The sequence below is a fragment of the Falco cherrug genome, chromosome 4, assembly GCF_023634085.1.
Source record: "Falco cherrug isolate bFalChe1 chromosome 4, bFalChe1.pri, whole genome shotgun sequence".
In the NCBI taxonomy this organism is placed as follows: Eukaryota; Metazoa; Chordata; class Aves; order Falconiformes; family Falconidae; genus Falco; species Falco cherrug.
Window position 1 is genome coordinate 80,832,038 of NC_073700.1, and position 23,263 is coordinate 80,855,300.

The 23,263-nt window shown below is 39.4% G+C and overlaps 1 protein-coding gene across 2 annotated transcripts in view; it reads left to right on the forward strand.

Annotated features, from left to right (window-relative positions):
• Positions 1-20,883, forward strand: part of SCIN (scinderin) — a 50,850-nt gene extending 29,967 nt beyond the window's left edge. For both annotated transcript variants that reach the window (XM_055709878.1, XM_055709877.1), the window contains exons 5-16: positions 4,748-4,840; positions 7,304-7,436; positions 9,126-9,214; positions 9,412-9,627; positions 10,819-10,940; positions 11,122-11,212; positions 13,660-13,830; positions 14,326-14,503; positions 14,982-15,103; positions 16,812-16,889; positions 18,196-18,256; positions 19,208-20,883. In XM_055709878.1, coding sequence (XP_055565853.1) covers positions 4,748-4,840; positions 7,304-7,436; positions 9,126-9,214; positions 9,412-9,627; positions 10,819-10,940; positions 11,122-11,212; positions 13,660-13,830; positions 14,326-14,503; positions 14,982-15,103; positions 16,812-16,889; positions 18,196-18,256; positions 19,208-19,341 — 1,488 coding nt within the window. In that variant the 3' untranslated portion in view covers positions 19,342-20,883. The remainder of the gene's footprint in view (positions 1-4,747; positions 4,841-7,303; positions 7,437-9,125; positions 9,215-9,411; positions 9,628-10,818; positions 10,941-11,121; positions 11,213-13,659; positions 13,831-14,325; positions 14,504-14,981; positions 15,104-16,811; positions 16,890-18,195; positions 18,257-19,207) is intronic.
• Positions 20,884-23,263: the final 2,380 nt, after the last annotated feature.

The window sequence follows — 23,263 nt, forward strand, 5'->3', positions numbered from 1 at the left end:
AGTGATGCAGAGCTGGCTTCTCCAGTTTTGAAGACAATGTTTGATACATTTCTTCTTCTGATGAGTTTATTTTAAATTATTTACCTTGTCACGTTCCTACAGATTTAGAAACCTTTTGTTTGTGATGTCTTTTATTCTTTTTTAAGGGAAATGGAGTAGAATTTCACTTGTCATTAAAAACTTTGGCTCTGTTTTCTGCAATTCTCTGAAGGGGTGTAGATATTTACAAAGAGCTTGTGCATGTAAGAATGTGAAAGAGGGTTATGGTTTTGCAGACAGGATGAGCTACATTGTGTTTACCACAAGAGTGAACTTGGACAGTTGTAGGGGAACCGATGTGCTTTTGGTTTCCACTATGATATTCTTGCACTAACCTATGAGTGTCAATGCAAAGGTTTAATACAACTTAAAAAACCAAACCTTTTTAAATTAATGCTAATCAACTTTGTTATACTTCCCATAGACAAGATCTAAAGGTATGGAGTTAATGAATAGTTTTTCTAAAGCAACACTAACTCAACAGTCTGATGCTGTCATTGAGAGGTAAACTGGCATTAGGCTATAGCCGTGTGAAGCAAGGTAGGCTCTGCTGTAGCCTGCTGTGGGCATGTGTTATTCTGAAATAGCTGTGAAGCAGCTTGAAGCTGTGAAGTCTTGAGGCGTTAAGCAGCCTCACATATATGGTAAGGTTAGGGTGTGCACACAAGAGGTCATTGCAGAATAGCATCACTACACCTGTGTGCACCTTCACTGAGGCCAGAGCTGCTTGTGCTTTTCTCCAGGACTCTGGTAAACCTGCATGCAGCAAGCAATGATGGGAGAGGATAAGCATCATTCTGGGGTGGAGCAACAGAGAGTGAGGGGTGGTTTGACACCGTAATCTGTCAGTGGCAGATAGGGTGAAGTGATAGGACGAAGTCTCTGTGGTTTGGAAACCAGCAGCTGCAATGAAAGATGCTAAGCCCAAAAAATGAAGAAGCTGGGAAATGGGTGTGTTTTCAGGGCCCCTAATCATTCTTGAGATTATTTCTACTGCAGTAAAGAACAAAAATCGTAATAATGATTTTAAAAGTGGTTTCAAAACCTGCATGTACCTGTGTATGTATGAGAGGTGTGGTTTGAAGTTGCTAGTATGGTTGGACAGCTGGGGAAAAGTGTGGTGAGGCTGTTTTCCATTCCCAAGAGAGCACTGCTATTTTCAGGTGTGTAGGTGGATTTGTGGGTCTGAATTCTTGGCAGATTTGTGAGTCAGGGTCTTGAACTTTAGAGCAGCCTGGGAGAGCCAGCCTAGGGCTGTCAGTACACTGGGTCATAAGATGTAAAGACCCAGTGGAGCAGCCTGACTGTATAGGGAGAATTATATGAGCAAAGTCCTGTGTATATAGCTACCACAGGATTTGTGTGAAGCTAAGAGTATATGTAGGTAAGAATCACAAGACTCAATGTTCTTTAAACTATGTGTTGATTTAGTCATTTTATTGGAGAAATTTGCTGAAAAGCTTTGGGAACCTTTGACTATAGTCTCAGCTGGCATGATTTGCTTTCTTTTTGGTGCATCATGTCTGTATAAAGGTGAGGTGCCTTGAGAGCTGCAGCTCAGCCAGCCATATGCTTAGATAACAATATAACCTAATTCCAGCATAGCAGTTAGCTGTTGTTCAATACACACTTCATAATCTTATTGATAAAACTATCAGTTGTCATAACATCCAGGCATATGTGTGGCTGCATGTGGACTCAGCTGTGCCATGGGACTTTGCCTTAGAAGGAGGAAAGAGAACTTCTCTGGAAGGTGTTTCTCTGGGACAGAACTTAACAGTTTTTTCAGCATAAATTGCTTTCTGTTTAAGCACAGAATTTTTCCTTTGGTGATTTGTCTCATCCTCCAGTCTAGAAAATAAAATGGCTGAAATTAACGCATGTTGGGAATGACTTAAGTTGTTCTAGCAATACAGAAGTGTACTGGCTACATGTATTTCATATATTGAGTATATATAGTGCACACTGAATCTCTTCACAATTGGTGTCATTGCATGCCTTAGGTAATTTTAAACTTGTATCATCTTCTATTTTTGATACTAACATACACAGCTATACACACCCACTAGTGATTCAGCTCAAGGTTTATTCTAACAGCTGTGTTGGCTGCACAGCCCTCCTCACAAGTCCTGGGTTTTCTTACCTGGTGGGAGGAGAAGCACATCTTGTTCCTTCTTAACAAGGGTCAGCAAAATACCAGGATCTACAAGCAACTGTGACTTCAAATGCAGGAGAAGGAGGAACCCTCAGGACCCTTCTTTGTTTATTTTGGGGCTCATCTGAAAAACTGCAAAATAATTACAAAAATGAGTAATGTTCCTTTTCTGCTCGCCAGTGCTGAAGTACAGAGCTAGCTTTGGCCAGAGGAGCTACTGTGCAAGCTGCTGTTTAGAGAATTGTGAATGGATTTCCCCAGAATCACCAGAACGTCTCTGCCCTTTCCAGGGCTGTTCATCTCATACCTGTAACTGCATCTGCACAAGGGAGGTTTTGACCCCTGTCTCTGTGCCAGTACTGAAGAACTGAGATTTTCTAAGATAAGACTTAGGGACTGTGACAGTAATTCTCTGTCTAGTTCAGAAAAGCATTTCTACATGCAGTTTCAAGACACTAACGGGTCAGACCAGCAGTCTAAACTGTGCTGGGGCCAATTTTAAAGCCCAGTTTTTAAATTATAGAGGCTGCTTGGTTTAATTGCCACCGGAGAGGAGCGCTTAGACTGCTGTGATTAGAGGGGCTGCTTCTGTCAAGATGCATTTACAAACACCAACAGGTACTGCTTCGCTTTGTTTAAAAATATTTAGAGTAGCACTTTCATAGCTGTAAAAATTATATATATAATTTTAAGAGCAATTTATTTTATATCACTTTAAGCAACTTACAACAAAGCTGCAGAATAATTGTGGTGCCACAGGTATCCTATATGCATGGCAAGGGAAAACACTGACAATAACTATCGGGAATCACTGTGTATGTGTGTGTGGTGGTGGGGTTCGTGTATTTTTTTTCTGGAAATACCTAATTAGGCAGAGAACTAGTGAGTATGGACTTCTGGAAGTTTTATTAACAAGACTCTTTTACCCTCTTGTTACTGAAAGTCAAATGTAATAAAACCCTCAAACCTATTCTACATCTGTTCAGGTAAAGAAGCGTGCCTGTTACTTGGCAGTTTTCTGACCCTTGCAAAGGCAACATTATTCTTGGTGTTCTATAGCTTGCGTGTAGGCTGCTGGTTAGCATGAAAACCTGGGAAGGGAAACATTTTCAGAAACCATGTGCTGATATGCCAAATATACCCACTGGTTTTAGCCATTCACCAGCACGGTGGAACTCTGCTATGAACATGTAGTCCTGCTTGTCCTATACATTGGTAAATCTGCAGCCATTGTGGCATAAATTCAGGAGATGCTGGGTGATAACTACTGAAGAGCTACGACTAACATCTTTCTTAAACACACAAGGTGTTACTTTTTTGTCTTCAGTGAGTACAAGTAAAATATTTTAGCATAAACTGTAACAATCACACTTAACAAGGCGTGCTTGTTTTTTTCCCCTTTTCTATTTTACTGGTTTTACCAGGTCAGGAAATTCCAGACAGCAGATTTATATTAAATATTTAGGCTGTATTTGTTTTCCAATTTCTTTCCAGCTGTATCCTTTGTTAGGCTTCCCTGTTTTCAAATATTTACAGTGTTTTTGCATGTGACTCCATGTTATATGCAAATGCACTGTGTCAATGGGAAGGCTGGCACTGCCCTTTGTGCTTGATATTAATATGTACTCAAATGCACTAATTACTACTACCTTCACTCTGGGACATAGTTACATAGAAATCCATAACATAATGGATGTAACTTTGGATTTAGTCATGTATGAATAATTAAGAAAAGGTCATTAAGAAAGGGTAACTAAGATCTAAAAATGACTATCTGACCATAACATACTCTTGATGAACCTCTGTAAATTTCTCATAGTGATAGTTGTTATGACTTTACCAATGGTGGAAAACTACTATGATGTAAAACAACTACAGCAGTAAAATTGATACTCCGGTGGTAGAGGAAGAAAATGTTTTTGTCACCCCATAATTTTTCTTAAGACCTTGGCTAATTTTTCCTCTTTAAAATGGGTTTAAGAATCTAATTGTTAAGATTTTTTAACTCATAATCCGGTATTTTATATTGCCAATTTAAATATTTTAAAAGATAATTTCAACTCATATATTTCACTTTGTCTGCTTTAATCTTAGTATTGTTTAACATTTTAAGAGTAGTGTTAATCCAAAAATTCTAAGATGTGCTTGCTGACAGTTTAGAAGTTACTAAAAAAAGGGAGGAAAAGGGGAAGACAGACATAAACACACACATAGAACAGGATTACATAAACTTTTCTGTTCTGTGTATTTGTGTGTCTGTGTGTCTTTTGAAGTTTTTCTGTATATATAATTTCCTATCCTAGTCTATAGATGACCAGCAAGTTGGCTTGCAGAAAAGACAGCACACAGATCCAAAGCTGCTGTGGATCTGACAGTTATTTAAAATTACCAATATGTTTGTGAACAAGTCAACCCATGAGTTTGGTTTTAGATTGGATTATATGCAAAGATGGTCCCAATCTGATTGATTACGGGGACAAAACACTTCAGTTTTAAGTATTTATACTGCAGAACCTACTCTCTCTGCATTGAATTTGTTATTCACTTGTACAGGTCTTAGGTAGCAAGCCAGCGCTTCCCGACAGTGATGATGGTGATGATGAGCTGGCTGATATTACAAACAGGAGAAGCGCTAAACTATATATGGTAAGTCGTTTATATTTTTTTTGGTTAGGTACACTCAACAGTATTCATACACGTAGTGCCCTCATATATGGAGTTCTGGCTTCAGTTACAGAACTGCAGTTGTGATAGTTGATTTGCAGCCTATGGACAAGTTTCTCAAAGGACATCAATCAAGACAGCCCAGGTAATTTGAGGAAAAAAAACCTGACTAGTTATATTTACTTAGGAAACAAGTTAAGCATGGCCTGTGAACACTCAGTGCAGGTCAAAGAATAATTGACTGGTCTTGCATTAAACTATTATTTCCTGTCTTCTTGATTTTAACAGTGAGAGTTTTAGTAGCCATATATGATTTAGTTATTCTTAGTAGAGTTTGAAAGAGGGATAGTGATGTTATATTTTATATATAAATCCAAAAAAAATTGAATGCAAAACTCCTTTCTTTTGCCCTTTTCCTCCTTCCTCACCTGCAATGGCTTAATGCTGACTAGGACAGCACGACTGCCAGAAAATTACCTATAAACAAACTGGATTAAATATTTACTCTATTTAAATCATTAGGAGTTTTATTATTCTATTCAGTGAAATTATGATTTTTCCTCATGTTGTACTAGGTACACTGCTCTTTCCTAGAAAAGGCATGGAATTTATTCTTCATATTCAACAATACAGTATCTTATCTATATACAAGGCTATACAACTATTTCTTTTTGTGAAATAAACCCCCAAACTTTTTCCAGGCCTGTATTTTCTCTCTTCAGTCCCCATCTTCTCCCCTTTCTTTCATATTCTCCCACTTGAGAAGAGAGTATTTGGAAAAGGGAGATATTTTAAATGAAATGTAGAAAAGACACTATCCTCCCCTCTCCCAACAAAAAAAGATTATTTTCCTCTGAAGACTGCAATAATACTTTTTGACAAGCTGTCATTAGCATTGAGATCTGGACCTTCCTCTTCAGCACTTTGCGCTCTGGCTCATGCAGTAAGATTGCCTTGTGTGACAGAAAAGAATCTTTCACTGGCATACCATGCACTGTCTTCCCTTCCCAATAGTCACTTAACAAGAAGGGTTTGGTCAACAAGCGGCAGCACTCTGACAGCACTAAGTGCTACTGGATTTCCATGTGTGTGACCTTTTAGGTGCCATTTAGAGTAGCTTCGAAGCTTCTGGGAAGTGTGAGAGAAGGTGAGTCACTCCCTCCATAGCTCCTGCATCCCACAGACCACAGCAGGATGGAACCACCTCTCTGCCTGTTTCGTGATCCTTCCCCTACCCATGTATGTTATTGGGGTTTACAAGAAGCCTGTGTGAGGTGATCGTTGTTGCAAGGCCATTTTTAGTCCTTGTCCATGTGCTGTGTTAAGGTGCCATTAATCATTCCATTTTGGCCAAAAAATCTGGCACATATTTATCTTTGTAGCAGGCTTTTGAAGGGAGGGGAGAAGAAAAAGAAAGCCTGCATGTATGATCAGGACTATTATAGTAAGACAGTACTAGAGAAAACAAAAGTGCTGGCAGTGAGTTTTGGAATCCTGAGAACTCTCAGAAAATTCTGTGGATATCTAATAAGTTCCTCTAAGTACACAGGTCCTGCTAACAATAGCCCTGTTAGCTAAATTTAAATGTGCTACAATATAACTGTGAGTGTCAAAAGTCAAGAGCCGGGTCTACGGTGAGCCCTCACAGTAGGTATAACAGTTGATTTTTATTTGTATGTGCAGTGGTAACTTTCCTCTTGTGTTTCCATAATATGCAAAACAAGATACAGATACAATGATGTATTTAAAATTAATATTTAATTCTGAAAGGAAAGAAAGACTGCTAGAGAAGTTTTTGCAATAGTAATAATTTATTTTCAGTAGTATTAACTGGTCTTTTCAGTCACGCAGGAGTGAATTTTAAAAGGTTTTAAAGGTCTATATGATCTGACAGTGGTGCTAGAGGTTACAAAGCAGATTGTGCAACAGATCTTATATTACAGTTTCCAACTAAAGAACTGTAGGTATTTCACTTGTTAATATCAGTGTAGTACTATTCTATTATAATTACAAATCCTCATGTTCAGCATGTGTATGTACCTTTGGCTTCCGTGAGGGTTGCTTGGTAGCAGAAGATGTCACCTAGGGACTCCACTAGTTCAGCTGAGCATACAGGAGGGGCTGAAAAAAATATGGATTTTTAACTCTGAGGTGTTCACTGAATGAGCAATCGAATTGAAAGTGGAAGAGAAACTCATATATTTTAAGAAGTTGTGATACAGGGATCCAGCACACTCTCTAAAATTAACACTACATCTCCCTCTGTTGGATGTGAAATGAAATGAAACAAAAACATCAGCCTACCTTACTTTCCAGCAGCATACAAATTTCATATAGTCATTTATATAGAAATGGGCGCTGATTTTTGTAGTAATTTTTGGAGCAGAAATTAATTTTGTTACAAAAGCCAGAGCTGATCTAAATTTGAAATGATACCTTTCTTAGGTGTCAGATGCAAGTGGATCCATGAAAGTGTCTGTGGTAGCAGAGGAAAACCCCTTCTCCATGGCTATGCTTTCGTCTGAGGAGTGCTTCATTTTGGACAACGGTGCTGCAAGGAAGATCTTTGTGTGGAAAGGTAAGAGATCATTTCTGTTGCAAATGCAGAAGCTATGCAGACATATCTAAGGAGTTGACACAACCACCTCAGTTCACTAGCAAGAATTTAATACTGGCTGGACGCAGTACCCTGCACACAGTTCTTCCGTGGTGTGGTCAGTGGACAAGGATTGCTCACTTGGTTCTGGCGATTTTTAAGGTATCTGTAAGTCCGAGTGCTTAAATGCTTATCTAAATGGCAATTACAAAACAAACATGAAGAATTCTACAAGTTCTGTATATTGTCATCAAATCCATATCTTCTGCGACAGAATCTAGACGCTGAAGGTTTGATAATGGGTAGATATTATATTTCCATACATTGCTCCACAGAGGTGTGAAACTGAAAGGTGTATCTCCCACATATTAACTAAAAGCATAACCTTGCAAATACTTTGATCCTTCTTTTTTCCTTATGAATATTTCTCTGTGGTATCACCAGTGCTTGTAGGAGTGTCTGCAATTGCTTTGACTGAATATTTCCCAGGAAAAGACTACTACTGGGGAATTATGCCTGGACACCTTATAGCTGTTGTGGTGCTGCCATTGCATCCAATGCTAAATATCCTCCCGTTTTTGTCTGAGGCAGTGTATTAATTATTCTGTGGCATTTGCAATACTTTTCACCATGTGCAATAGCAAATAATTAATCTATGCAGCTGTCAAACTGCTGAACTCAGTCCAGGAAGCACTGTAAGCATTTTGCTTGAAACTTCATTTTCAGTTAGGGAAACATTTTGGGAGCTTTGTGCTCAGATGGCCTAAGGTCTGCCTGACCCCCTGATTCCTGGTTTTCACTCTCTACCTGACAGCTCCTGGAAGAAGCAAGCCAATAGGATCTGGCATAAAATACATAAAATACAATTTAGGCTCTTTGAATGTGGCCCTATCATTGTTCCTTCTAGATCCTCACTTTGCTACTGCTGGTAACAATAATGTGTTGAAAAACCCCATTAGACTGTGATTGTCACCCTTGCACTGGGAGGCTGCAGTTATTGTCTCTGCTGGAAATCTTTAGACCACTAAGCTGAGGAGTGTGAATTACTTTGCTAATAGTCTCATTCGAAATGGAATACAATGAATAGCTTATCAGCACATCTTATTAGACTAAGAGGTCTTTGGAGTGTAGTCATTGACAGCCAGCTGGGACACAAACCTGATACAGTGTCACCCCACAGAGACTTTCAGAGATGTCTAACACTGAGCAAGACTGAACAAGGAGCGATAGGTGGGGAAGAGTGGTGGTAAATTGCACAGCCTAGCCAGATGAAATGGGAGTTTCTTTTACTAGGACTGTGATGCTCCCTGAAGAAGTGAAGGCAGTTCTGGAGAGCAGCTTTATTCACCGCGTTGCAGCCCAGCAAAGGAAGTTCAGAGAAAAGAGCCAGGGTGTTCTTGTACCTCGAACCAAAGTAGATATTAAGAATGGCATACACAAAGCAAAAAACAGTGCTCCCTTTTCAATTACTTTAACTGTTTTCAGAGCCACTGAGGTACTGTTTTGGCCGTTCAGCTTTGTGTGGATCTTGTTCATGCTATGTCCAGCATTTGTGGTTGTTCAAGACTAAGAAAATATTGAAGAGAACCTAGCTCAAGGACATCTGTGTTTTGCAGGATCTGTGAGCTCATTGCCCTTTCGCATGTATTGTTATCCTTCTGTTTTAACCAGGCAAAGATGCTAACCCACAAGAGAGAAAGGCTGCCATGAAGAATGCTGAACAATTCATACAGCAGATGAATTATCCTGCCAACACACAGGTGTGATCTGTTTATGAGGTGATACTAGACGAGCGTGAGCTCTGTTAAAGACTTTGCTCTTAAATCAGCAAAAAAATATTTTTAAGGGCTTACAAGACAAAAGGGCAATATTTGACTAATATATAATTCAGAAAAGTTTCTGTTCGAGTAACTGTCAGTTTTGTTTTCCTACATTTCATGTGTCTTCTTCATTTTAGATTCAAGTCCTTCCTGAAGGAGGTGAAACGCCAATTTTTAAACAGTTTTTCAAAGACTGGAAGGATAAAGATCAAAGTGATGGCTTTGGCAAAGTGTATGTCACAGAGACAGTGGCTAAAATTGAGCAGATTGAATTTGATGCTACCAGGTTACATGAGTCTCCACAAATGGCTGCCCAGCATAACATGGTAGATGATGGTTCAGGAAAAGTAGAGGTAATTTTTGTGTTGTTTTAAATTGTATTCCACCTACCTAATGTATTCTGTTATTTGTAAGGGGATAAGCTGCTACTCTATGTTTTGCCATTTACACTGTTGTGCAGAGTAACACCACATTAGTGGCAGTGTTACTTCTACCACCAGAAAAGGTACTTCAAAGCAGAAAGTGAATCTCTTTGTCAGCTATATGCTGGGTCATGTTTTTTTGGTGCTTATGAAAGATGTTGTACCAGTCTTCAACAGAAATCAAACAGCAGAAGTATTTCCCCTTCTGCTCAATACCTTTTAAAGATAGAGTTTAAATGTGATTCTTAGGGAACACAACTTTTAGCTTGTACCAGCTTGAAATCTGGAATGGGAGGGCATGCTCTTGGAGTGAGAAATTCATTCTGTGTCTTTATCTATGCATCCAGTCTGCTTTCTAGAGGATGTCCCTAGTGTGTGTCTCGGGTAGTCTTGGTAGGTTTTACAGAGAAAAAGATGACTGTACAGCCTTTCTAGATCTGTCCATAACCTACTGCAGGAATATCTTTGGACTACACAGGACTGGTTTGGCATTGTACCAACACAGCCTGTTGAATACAGGTCTGCATGTCGAGATTCTGGAAGAAAAAGAAGGGATAAATACCTGTGGTCTCATTGGTATATTTTCTAGGTTTCGAATCTCATACTTGGGCTGGTCTGTAGTCTTGAGCCAAAGCAACTTAGATCTGAAGCATTTTTTGCTGTACATTTTAGTATATTTTTGGAGAGCAGTTGTTAACTGAACTGAGCTGTAGTGAATCAAGTAGGAAGAAATTTGCATGACTCTGTTATTTGACTGCAGTGTGCCTCTCCCAAATTATATGATAGTTCTACGATGAATCATGATGTTGTGCCGTTCATGTCATATTGTCATCTTAAAATGTTAAGAAATTAAGTTCAACATAGCATTATGAGGTGATCACATGGCATTAAAGTACCAAGACCAAAAAAAATGTACTGCAGTGGCTTGTTGATGGTCATTATTCAGTCATTCAGTGGGTGCAGGGTGTATCTATCTGCTTCATGAAGAATCCTTCCTGGTCTTATTCCATAACACCCGGGAACAAAAACAAAGGTCACTCAAGGGATGACACAGTAAAAACTCTCCTTGAAGAGTTGTAGGATGAAGTTCAGCATTCTCCAGTGATTTCTCTGTTTCCCCAGATCTGGCGTGTGGAAAGCAGTGGCAGAGTTCCTGTGGAACCTGAGACATACGGACAGTTCTATGGTGGTGACTGCTACATTATCCTCTACACTTACCCAAAAGGGAAGATCATCTACACATGGTATGTTTGGTCGGCTTTGCACAGACCTCCAGCTGTGGATATTATTTTATGCTGACTTTATGGCCTTTTGAGCAGAACTACATGTAAATGCAAGATTGTTTACTGTGTTTGTCATGCAGTATATGCTGTAGATCATTTTCAAACTGTACTTAACCATTGTATTTCTCCTTGTCTTCCTCAGGCAAGGAGCCAGTGCTACAAAAGATGAATTGACAGCATCTGCATTTCTGACTGTTAAGCTGGATGATTCACTGAACGGTCAGGCCGTGCAGGTTAGTGTCTTTTGGATAAAATTCCACAGAGCATCAATATATGCAAATTTCAATGAGAGCTGAAAGGAAGGAGGAGGTAGTCTTTGAAGACTGGGAGTATCGACTGCTCGTGGTCTGTATCGAGCCAAGCACCAATGGGCTCCTTTTAAAGCCACCAGAGATTTCCCATTTGAATCCTCCTTTCTGAATGTAGGTGTCCAAAAGAACACAGATATGATGGAACCTGAAACTGCCTTTTATTTCCTTTGAATTTCACTGTCTAAAAATCAGGTTTTAGTCCTGCCTAGCCTTACAGACACTCCGTACATGGTCAGTGGAGACTGATCATCCCAGGGCAACTTGCTCTGAAGCAGGTGTCTGACAGAGCCATAGCCCTGTGGGAGCTCTCCTGTCTCCTTTTGATTATGGAAGAAGCTGTGATGTTTAGCCCAGACAAGACACCTGACTTTTAGACGTCCAAAACTGGGAGACAGGAAAGCCACATGACAGCCAGAAGGGGAGAGCCTGCTGGAACCGTGCAACAAGGTCTGGCTTGTCCCTGCCTTAGTGAGGAATGTAACTTGCGTTTTCCCATCCTGTGGTGCTTGCAGCTCCATGAAAGCAGGAGATACATCCTCACTTGCAAAAATGGGGTGTGCAAGGGCAAGGTGCAGGACATTGGCAACTAAAAGGTATGAGGAGATAAATTAGTTTTAGTATGACTCGCGTGTGAGTTCTCATCACTAGTGAGGAGTGCTGGGTAGGTAGAGAGGTGAGAGGTCTCTTTTCACAGAATAGCTAGAGCTGTAAGATGACAAGAGACAGGCAGAGATTTTCTAAGCAGTAGGAGATAATTCTGTGATTCTCATTTCTTAATTACCAAAGTAAAGGACTTCCCCCACCCACCAAGGTACGGTTAATTTAGATGGCAGACCATACTTTTAGCCATTAATCAGTTATGATTTATGATTGAAATTATATTAAGGAAGGATTAGAATGCTTCTAGGTAATTACTGCCTGAAATATTCCTAATACGTGTTCTGCATTTGGACAAAGTCCAGCACAATATGGTCCCGCCTCACATCCAAGGCCGGTACTAATACTACAGTAATAATAATATTACTAACAACTGCAATAGTACGTGCCTAAAAAGTCTTTTTATGAAAACTGAAGGAGATCCATCTCACTGCAGTGGACATGATACAAGTACTTTTAGCCTGCAGTGAGTTTAGGAATATATATATATGTGTGTATATATATGTATCTATACATATATACGTGCGTATATATGCATGTAGGCATTTGTATGCGTGTACGTGGCTACCTGGAATACATGCTATGTGCCGAATGTCTGTATCGCCGTTGTTGGCAAGGTTTAAACGTACTAATTTTTGTCACTAGATGGCACTACAGTACAAATAACTACTGAGAAGCCGGTCCCCTATTTGTTTTGCAGGAATTTGTTTCCCTCAGCAGGGTGTTTGTTCGATTTGTTGTATTTTTACTGGGTGATTTGTGATTTTTTTTATTATTATTATTATTATTGGTTTTATTTTTGGCATTTGTAAAATCCTGCCGCAGTTTGGCACCTACAAGTACACGCATCCTAGGGCATCCTTTTCAGGCAACTGTACCAGTTTATCCAGTGGTGAGATAAGCAAAAGCACCTGCTCCTGCTACCCAGTGCTGCCCCGGCCCTGCAGCCCGGCTGCCTCCGCCCCGGCTCCCAGCAGCCCCAGGTCTCGTCGGGCAGGGCTAAAGTATGTCGCATTCCCTATTTTTCCTTTTCTTTCTGGGACCAAAAGGCGGGGAGCCACAGCCCTGCACCTTGGCAGGTGGTACTGTTATAAAGAATAAATGGTTGTATACAAGTAAATTGTATCATACGTTAACCTAAAAGTAGTCGTTCTTCATAGCTCAGTGGTTTTGGAGGGATTGGAGTAAGATCTTTTGCATCTGTAATGGAAGTTCATTTTTGTCATCCATATTATCCTCTGCAAGATAGATTTGTGCTCATTTTTTTTCATCCTTCTGCAGATAAAATACACATAGAAATAACAAACAGGGTAAACAACCATTCTCTTCTGCTTAAATACAGGGCACTTAAAATTACGAAGGTGTTTTTTCAGGGGAATTAAGTCATTCTATAAAACTCTGTGAAATGACAGTTCTTTTGAAAAAGCAATTACCTTATTACAGTAGATAGCAGCCATTTTAATCAGCTAAACATTATGTTAGAAGTTTGGATCTTGCCTTTGTATTGGCATGATTGACAAAAAAATCTCACAAATGCTCTAACTTTAATGTGTCTGGAACTGTATTTTTAGATCTTCTCAGCTTGTGACTTCTCATTCATGCTAACATACTTAACATTATTGGCTAACATCCCCTATGCTACTCAACAATGGCCAAAAATAACTACCTGTGCCCTTTTGTTTCTTTTATTGCATTTCTATATGTATATACAGATCCGAGTCAGCCAAGGCAAAGAGCCCGCACATTTACTGAGCCTGTTCAAAAACAAACCACTTATTGTCTACAAGGATGGGACATCCAAAAAGGAAGGTCAGAAACCTCCTCCGCTCACACGACTCTTCCAAATCCGCAGGAACTTGGCAGCCACTACAAGGATTGCGGAGGTAAGGTCACCTCCTAAGTAAACCAACTTTTCCCCATGGGAAATGGTATAGCTGCCACAAGCCTCTCCGACTAATCTTGTTGGGTAGTCACATCGGGTGGGAATTCAGAACTCCAAATCAAATCTGCTTTTTGTGACCAACCCATCTCATAAATCAAAGAGAATATGCTGTAACTATGTGCAACCAATCTACATTTTTCAGAGGCAACTGTATGAAAACACGTAGCCAATAGTCACCTGACAAAGAATTGACAAGGAATCAGCAACCCTTATGAGATAGTCTTTCCTACTGCCAAACAGTCCCAAGTTTTGCCCCTCAAGTCAGTTTGCTGTCTCAGGTTGAGTTCTTTAAATTATATCAGTATAAATCTAGGAGAAAAAAAATGAAGAAAAAAGCATAGCTGATTAACATCTATCTACATATTTTATATAAACATGGAAAATAGTAATCACATTATTTGAAAATATAAATAAAACAATTTCTTTTTTGATCTAGGTTGATGTTGATGCCATGTCACTAAACTCTAATGATGTCTTTGTTCTGAAACTGCCAAACAACTCTGGCTACACCTGGATAGGAAAAGGAGCAAACAAAGAAGAGGAACGAGGAGCTCAGTACATTGCCAGCATTCTTAAATGCCAGACTGCTAAGATTAATGAAGGCCAGGAACCTGGTTAGTATGAGGCCAGGTGGTTGCTAATAGGCAGCTGAGAATATACAGCACTGCATGGAAATACAGCCTAAATGGTTTTTGTGATCATACAGATTTTGTAGACAGAAGCATATGTTCACTCTCCCTTTGAAAATCCAACCTGGCATTTACTATGGAGATCCGTGCAGAACTGGCTGATACACAAGCAGTGCAATGCCCTGAAAGTCTGTAGGACAGTAGCAGGAGCTGCAGAGGAGTGTGGTCCTTTCTTTACTCTGAGTGCATAGGAGGGGAGGGAAACATAAAGCATTGCTCTTTCTAGGTCTGCAAGTTACATTTTTATTTTTATTTTGACAAACTGCAGGAAGAACTGTAAGAAAATGCACTGATCTATGAGAAAGCAAAGATACTATTTAGGGATTCTTGAAACAGTATCTAACAAGCTAAAACATCAAATGTTAAATCCACTGCTGAATAAATTATATATTTTATATTTCAGAGGAATTCTGGAAAACACTTGGAGGTAAAAAAAAATATCAGACTTCATCACAACTCTTGACAAAGGCTGAAGATCATCCGCCTCGCCTGTATGGTTGTTCTAATAAGACTGGCAGATTTATTGTGAGTATGTGAGGGATACTTTTGTCTGTTTACTTATATAGTTTCTGGTATATTTAGCCTTGGGAATCAACAGACATTAAATTAATTTGGAGATCTGGCTTAGTTAGCCATGCTTGGCAAGAGCTAGAGAGTTGACTTTTGGTGCTTTAAATCAATCCAAATGCAAAGGACAGACAGAAGAATTAATACTGCAGAAGTTTGAATGCAAAGCCTGCTCCAGCCCGGGACTAGAAGTCTGGAAATGCAAAAAGATAAGACATTTTCTCAGTCAAAAGCAATTGTGTTCTTGCAGAGCATTGCCAGATTGCTCTCATTTTGCTGAGAAAGTGCAGGTCAGTGCCTTGCCCCTTACATGTTTGATAGTGGTGGTGTGGAAAAGAAATGTCATTTGCCAAAAATCCCTGGCAGTCTGAAATTTTCCATAGAGATTTAAGACATGTAATTATGCCTCTAAGGTATTGGCCTGTGCTCAAGGAGGTAGGAAGACCTATTTCCTTAGCAGAAATACCTAGAGCTGTGCACTGGGTATTAAGCCTGTGATTCAGGCTTAATTACTTACCGTATTCTGGGAGGGCAACACTGTGTCACTTTGGCAAGGATGTACTAATTTTTACGTAGGGGACATAGTTGGCTAGCATCTCCGCAGTCTTCTTAAGGCACAGCCTATTCATTTGGAGAAGGATAAAACAAATAGGATCCTTTAATAAGGACTTTAAAATCTTATGAGAGCAGTAAAATGTATTCTTCTAACAAGCTTCTAAAACACTCCTGTGAAATACAGTAATAGGAACCAACTTCTCTATAACAGTCTGCTGGGAGCTATGGACTTTGGATTTTGTTTTCCATTCTCTCCAAATTCTGTGAAATCCCCTCTTTCCTGTAGCATTTCTCTAGTAACAGAATGTCCACCATTAGAGCTTACCAGAAGAGGTAGGTCAGATCACTGACTTTCTGGCCAGCCTAACACAGGGTGGGGAAAAGGAATTTCTTTTAAACAATCCACTTACTGTCCCTTTAGCACTCCTGCACGACCAAGCACAGCAAAACCCTTGACAGTCCTTTAAAAGTTGAGGGCTGACCACTAGCTACATTATTCTCTCTCCTTCTCATTCAGAGTGAGATTAAATTGCTTTCCTATCTGCACATGTGTGGAAGAAGCAGGCAGTCTGCTTTTCCTTCAGGGACCAATCCTTGGTGGCTTAGTCAAGTGTAATGTCCCATTGTCAAGTGACTGGAAGTCTTGCTTGGGTGTGTATTTCGTCATTGAGCTCACCCGCTGCAAACCAAAGCAGTTTCTTTTCCTTATTAATGAACATAAGCTGCACAAATGTATCAGCTGATATCAGCTGATTGATTTAGTTTGGTTGGTACAAGGTGCTCTATGGAGATTTCTCTGTCCGCTTCTGGCAGACCTCAGACCCAGCTTTACAACAGTCATAATTACAGTGTAAACCTCTGCCTCTCCTGAGGGTAGCCTATGGGCTGTGACAGACTGAAAGCCAACTTTCTAGGACATGCAATTCTGTGATTTGTTTCCTTACAGTGAAACACCCTTGACAGTTCAGGGTTTGACCTTTTAGGAGCAAAAAGAATTGCACACCAGCTTCTGCACTTAATATTTTAAAAATACCTTGGGCCTGTGAAAAATCAGATGTCTTGATAAATCATTAAAAACCAAAAAAACCCCAAACCATAATATGCTTTTTAGATTGAGGAGGTCCCAGGAGAATTCACTCAGGATGATTTGGCCGAAGATGATGTCATGTTGCTGGATGCTTGGGAGCAGGTAAGCTGTGTACTTGACCACTGCTTTCTGTAGTAACAAGGACAATTTGTTCTTAACCACTTAGATCATAAGATAGGAGGAAAAATCATCTTCATGAGAGTGGAAGAAGTTTTGTTTTCTTTAAATTATACCAGAGGGAGCTATATTTTTTGAGCTATAGGATGTGCTAGTGTGAACATATATGACTGAATTTCCAAGCATGGTGTGAAACCACAGCAGGCACTTTCCATTGAAATCAATGGAGGCTGCAAGGGTATAAGCCCTGGCAGTGTTATGAAAAGCTCTCAGTAACAGTCTTGACTATATCACTAAAATTTATTAATTTTAAAAAAGGAAGTTATTGTGTAAAAGATACTCAGAATCAACAAAATCTATGTAGCAGCAGCAGCTGTAAAAAGTCTTACTAGAGAAAGGGACAAACACTGGACCCGTACACAGATTTCTTCAGAAGAACTGGGTGGAGGGTGACAGAAACAATCTCAGTGGTTTTCCTAGGTTCACCTAAAAATGAAAACATTGAGAGCTTTTTGGATGACAGGCAAACTTACTGTGGGTGCGGAGGGCACATCCGTTTCTCACAGTATATTCTCTCTACCCTTCCTCTCCCCTTGGAGAGAAAGTGGGAGGAGGCCACAGATCCCACGCTTTATTCATCTTCTTCAGCCTAACCCTTAGGGCAAAAATGGCTGAGGTTTTTGGAAATGAGAAGGAACATCCAAGGTCCACGTGGGAAGTAGTGATGGGGGAAGGTGGGTGGAAAAGCTGGATTAGTTTGGATATACTGACTCAGGTAAGAAGGAAAGAAGTCCAGGACATGTAGCTGGTTTCCAAAAGGATCCCTGACAGGAAAACAAACAAAACGTGGGGACTGCAGATCAGGGCTCTGGTTGTTGGGTTATTGAGTGGGGTATTTATCTAGCAGTTACCCTGGGTAGCCCTGATCACAGGGCACAAGCGTTGATGTGCACATGGAGCTCAAAACAGAGATAGCTCTTGTTCAGTATTTCTACATGCACTTAAAGAGCAATTTCCTTGTAAATTGTAAAAGATATCCGTGGGAAAGGTAATTAAGAGTTCCTTTCATCAGAGTGCATAAAGGCCTGGCCTTCCAGTGTTAAGACAGCAGTGAGATTTCAGTTTCTTGCAAGGGGAAAAAAACCCCACAGTTGTGGTTTGTGAGAGCTGTGTATCTCTGCAGTCTTTCATAGTGTGTATTTTTTCTCCTAGTGGAATCAGCTATTTTGTGTTTTACCTGCTGTATACAATATCCTTATAACAACATGGGAGCTGTGTCTTTCCTCTGCAGGTTTTTGTTTGGATTGGGAAGGATGCTAATGAAACTGAACGACAGGAATCCATTAAATCTGGTAAATCAAATCAATATGGCAGAATTCTGAGTGAAGCAGCATCAATATTACTTAAATTAAAAATATCTTGTAGGGGAAAAATCTAGTTATGTTTACAGTGTTTGAAAGGGTTACTTGAGCTTATTAGGATTTAGTCCTGGAGAAGATTATTTGCTCCTTTAAATGTGCTTTTAAATTCATTGTATCTTCCTTATTTGTAAGTTTATGAATGGTAACATTTATCAAGATAGCATTACTAGGCTGCAGGGCTTTTTAAAGAATATATAGGAGAGCTCTATGAAAAGAAACTGCACTGAAAGGATAAGGAATTTAAAAGGAGATACTTGCTGAGCTGCACCCTACACTAATGTATACAGTCAAAGGAAAGCCAACAAATCCTCAAGTCCTTACACTGTCACCCTTTGCCAAGTTAAATTTGGAGGAGGAAATTCCAGTGGTAGAACAAATCAAGATAACTCCCATGGAGCGCACCTCCTTGAAAAATCACGTCATCTTTGGTGTGGTTTCACATAGCTGAGCTGTTCTGACAAAGTTTGTGCTAAAACTGGTTGCAGATATTTCCCCGGAGCAGCTAGGGTTACCTAGCTGTGTTTCCAACATGTACTGAACGTCATGTTGCGATGTCAAGGGAACCTATACTGCAAACAGAAATGAAGCTTGTGCATCTGCGCAGCACCAGCAAATTCTTTTTTGTGTTCAAGAGCCAAAACCCCCTTGTATGGCAGCAAACTGATCAGAGCACAGTCCCTCCGTTTTAACTTCCTGGAAAACTCCTTCACTGGCAGCTGGGAGAAATCAGCAATTACCTGATCATTTCATTGCCTTTGAAATATTTTAATTGAATACTATATTATAGTAGCCCTGGGTTCTTTCGCTAGGGCTTTTAATGCATTTTTTATGCCAAAGGAATGAACTAATATATTACATGTTTTATTTCCTCTCTGGTTTTAGCCAAATGCTATATTGAAACAGATCCTTCTGGCAGGGATAAAGGGACCCCCATTGTAATCGTGAAGCAGGGTCACGAACCCCCAACATTCACAGGCTGGTTCCTGGCTTGGGACTCCAACAGATGGAAGAACTGATCTATCCAAGGAAGCTCCAGCTTCAAGCCAAAGAATGATCAGAGCCCAGCTACTTTCTAGTATTTTTAAGCATAAGCTTATGCAACAATACGATGCATCTGTCATTACACTTTTCCCAGCTTTGATATACTTCTGTGAATAATGCAGAAAATTCTTAGTTCTGGAAGGGATAAATGGTAACTGTAAACTGGTCAAACGAGGTAAGTGGGGCTTTTCTTCTAGTAAATATGGGAAGTGCTACCAACACTTGGTTTAATCCATTGATTCTTCAAACAGAAGCTGTGGATCAGTTTATTTTAAAGTGCTAAAATGAGCCAAATTGTGCCTTCACTTAAAAATTGAAACTAATGCCACAGAAATTCCTTTAGATTAAGGTCAGTATAGTTTTGTGCAGAGTTTGGCCTGACAAAGAACTCATTCTACATCTTTTGCAAGGGTAGAACTGGACCTGATTTACTTACTAGGCTGAAATACTGCCGTGCTCATGTAAAACTTCAGATGATGCCTGATCCAGAGTGGGAGCTGTGTCTTGCAGGTGGCAAATAAGGGATGGGTATTTGAAAAAGCGGTGCTTAGCGTGTGTGTTTGTCTTGTTAGTATACACGTTTGGAGCTTTGGACTAAGTGGCTATAAGAATATGAAGTTGACAAAGGTTTTTTTAAGGGACTGTCTAGCTCATTGTAATGAATTTCTTAAGCTTTATCTCTGTGAACCACCTCCAGCTCCACCAGGTCTTTTTAACCAAAGCTCTTAAACTCATTCCAGTTTACTACTGCTTTTAAGTGGAAGCAGAAGAAGTAACAGCTTCAAAAATACGTACTCTGCCTTAACCAGATTGCACTTAAGCCGTACGTTGTCTCAGATGCCTTACTCAGCAGTACTGCTTGCCTTGTCAGGTGCAGGATGTTTCTCTACTCATTTTTTATGGAGATCTTAGTTAAATATCAAGTATATCAAGTGCAGGGAAACCCTAGCATTCCACATCCTGGGAATTTGGAGTGTGAGTATGCCCAATAGAATATGGCCTCTTCTCTCTCAGGCACATTTATTTGGGTTTTGGTTTTTATTCTGGTGAATTTAAGAGTACATTTTCAAAGTTTTTTATTTGCAATTTAGCCAGAAAAGTCTATGGAAGGGCAGCGGGAAAAATGCTGCTTCAAATCTTTAACACTGCTTTGATCACTTATCCTATAATGCTTTAATGCTTGTTCTAAACAATTTGTGTAGCTGTAAATCATGTCAATGTGGCTTTTTAATGAAGGCATTTCAACAGTTTTATTATTCTTATAAGTCAGGTTGGAAAGTGAAATTTTAGTCATTTTTATATTTTTTTTAACATTATGATTTTGAATCTGGGTAATGCAAAAGAGTAAATTTAGTCGGAGCTCATAATCAATATCAGTGACAAAAGAATTGTGAAGTTAAGAGGTTAATTATAGGAATTTGTTAGCTTTAAACGTTTGTTTAGATCTCTGCTAATACAACTGGGCTGTACCTGAATGTAATTTCACTTACAATAAAATTACAAAACCCAGTATTTTATATGCTGAGCTGATCTTCCTTTCTCTGATATTGTTGCTTTGTGCTTCCACTGATGTCTAGCAAAACTTCCTAAAAACACCAGTAGTTACTTTTCTTTTTAGATGGACAATGCAATGAGAAGTTATTTGTTTTTACTTCGGTGCCATTTTACCCAACAGAGGGTTAACTTTTCCGAGAACTTCAAAGTTACAAACCTGAGTGAAAATCAAAGAACTGGGTGCTTACAAGCTTGTGATTTCATCTTTAAGAAAAGCTACCATTGCTGTTATCAAACTCTTGGCTTTGTAACTTTCTGCTTGCAAAAATTATTGACTATAGAAATTACTATTTTATAAAATAGGAGAAAACAGGTGTATGTTTCTTTTGAAAGGATAGGTCTTGCTTTTTATTTGTGAGTGTAGATAAGGAGATGTTCTTCTCCTGCTGGAAGGAGGACAAAGACCTTTTCAGTTCCTCAGATACTGCACTTCACACAGCCACTGAGCAGTCTGTAATTATCTAATGATTGTGTTTGACACATACATACGTTTCTTCTCATTTTTTAAAAATAACAGTTATAGTAGCTTCTTAACCAAGGATTAGACAAGATTTGCCCTCCTTGTACATAAACATCTTCGGGAACACTGAGGGCTGTGGACTGGCGTAGTCTGCCAGCATATTCTGCAGCACTGTGAAAGCCTCTTTTCAGTTCCCTTGCACGAGACAGAGGAGCTTTTGTGGTCTCCTGGCTGGGCATTTGGGTTTACAATACATTGTCTTGGCACACTGATTACTGATGTTGAGAAGAGCACTGAGAGCTCATAACGGAACAGTGTTCCCAACGGGGCTTTAAGCACAACAGCTGCTAGCAGCATTGCTCTTGGGTTTACTTGCTAGTGAGGAAGTTTATCTTTCATACATATATGTGCAGTACACACAAAGATGTATTTCTTTCTGTGAAGAAGCAGAGGGAGGGAGCACAGGCAGGATGGACTATGAGCGCTTGGAAATATTGAAGATTAAGCTGTTTTCAAGAAAATATTTAAGCACATAACTTTATGAATACACACAGCAAACAAAAAAAAAGAAAAGACATAGCATCTGCCTTGTTTTCAGAATAAACAGGAAAAGCTGTGCAGATTTATACTGTACAGTCAAGAATAAGCTGTATCGTGCATTGTTATCACACAGTGATAGTATGTTCATGCTATTTGTAATGCCAAAAGTAGAGCTGAGTTAGCAGTTTCATTACGCTACCAAGCAGCAAGCATTCCTATGTTCTATTGGTTGTAAATACAGCATCATTTTTCATCTTTGTTATATAGAATTTCATTGCAGAAGAAAAATGTTAAGAACCCTTAGAGCCAACAGGACATCATGATACTATATAATACTGGTAATTTACATAAAATAGCATACTCTTAGAATATAACTGGAGATTGTACACAGGAGAGGAGCCAGCCTCTGGAATCACTGCTCTAAAAATCAATTTTGACCACAGCCCATAGTGCTATATAGCATCAGATCTGCTGTAAATGATTGTGTTACATGTAGCTCAATTCAATTAACAGTTTGATCTCTTCCCAGTTCAGACTCACAAGGGCTTCACCTGCAAAAAGAAGAAAATGATGAAGGTGGTGGGATTGTGGTATTATCCCTCCCAGGAGAACTAAGGAATCATACAGAAAATATTTTTCTCACTGGGCTATGGCAGGAGGTGCTGTCAGACATCTCTATAGGCTACAGGAACACTTCTTGTCATGAACTTTGTGATCTTCTTGTAGTTTTGATTTTTATTGGATAAAAAAAGGCTAAAAAAAAAAAAAAAGCCAAAACAAGCCTATTATTTTCCATGGACTGAAGCTGCTCTTCAGAGTCCATTTCTCTATAGGAAAGCTTGGAAAAAACCTTCAAACTTTGTTTTAAATGTGACTGCTTCCTCAGCATCCCACTGAAGTGCCTTTATGGCTTAAATGAGCCAAATGTAAGTATATAAGACAAAAAAGTACTATCTCATAAAATCAAAAACAGAGTTAGCTAATACTTTAATTTCCTGACTCCCCAAATCCTTGGGGTTTTGGGTTTTTTTAAGACAATACTTTTGTCTTTAGATAAATACATAGTACATTTTCCCCTTCTTATGGCTAGGACTTCTGGTGCTAAAATCAAAGGAACTTCTGATTTAACTGAAAACACAAACAGATCCTTAATCCATTACATGTCCTTAATGTCTCATTACATCCTCTCTAGAGTGGCCTAAAATTATTTGACATCCTCTTTATTGACATCCTCTAATATTAACACATTACCTTCTGCTAAAAATCTATAAACTACACTCACTTCAGTTAAAGCTTCCAAGGTGCAAGAGGGAGAAGGGCAGACCAGTAGGAACTGGGAGGCC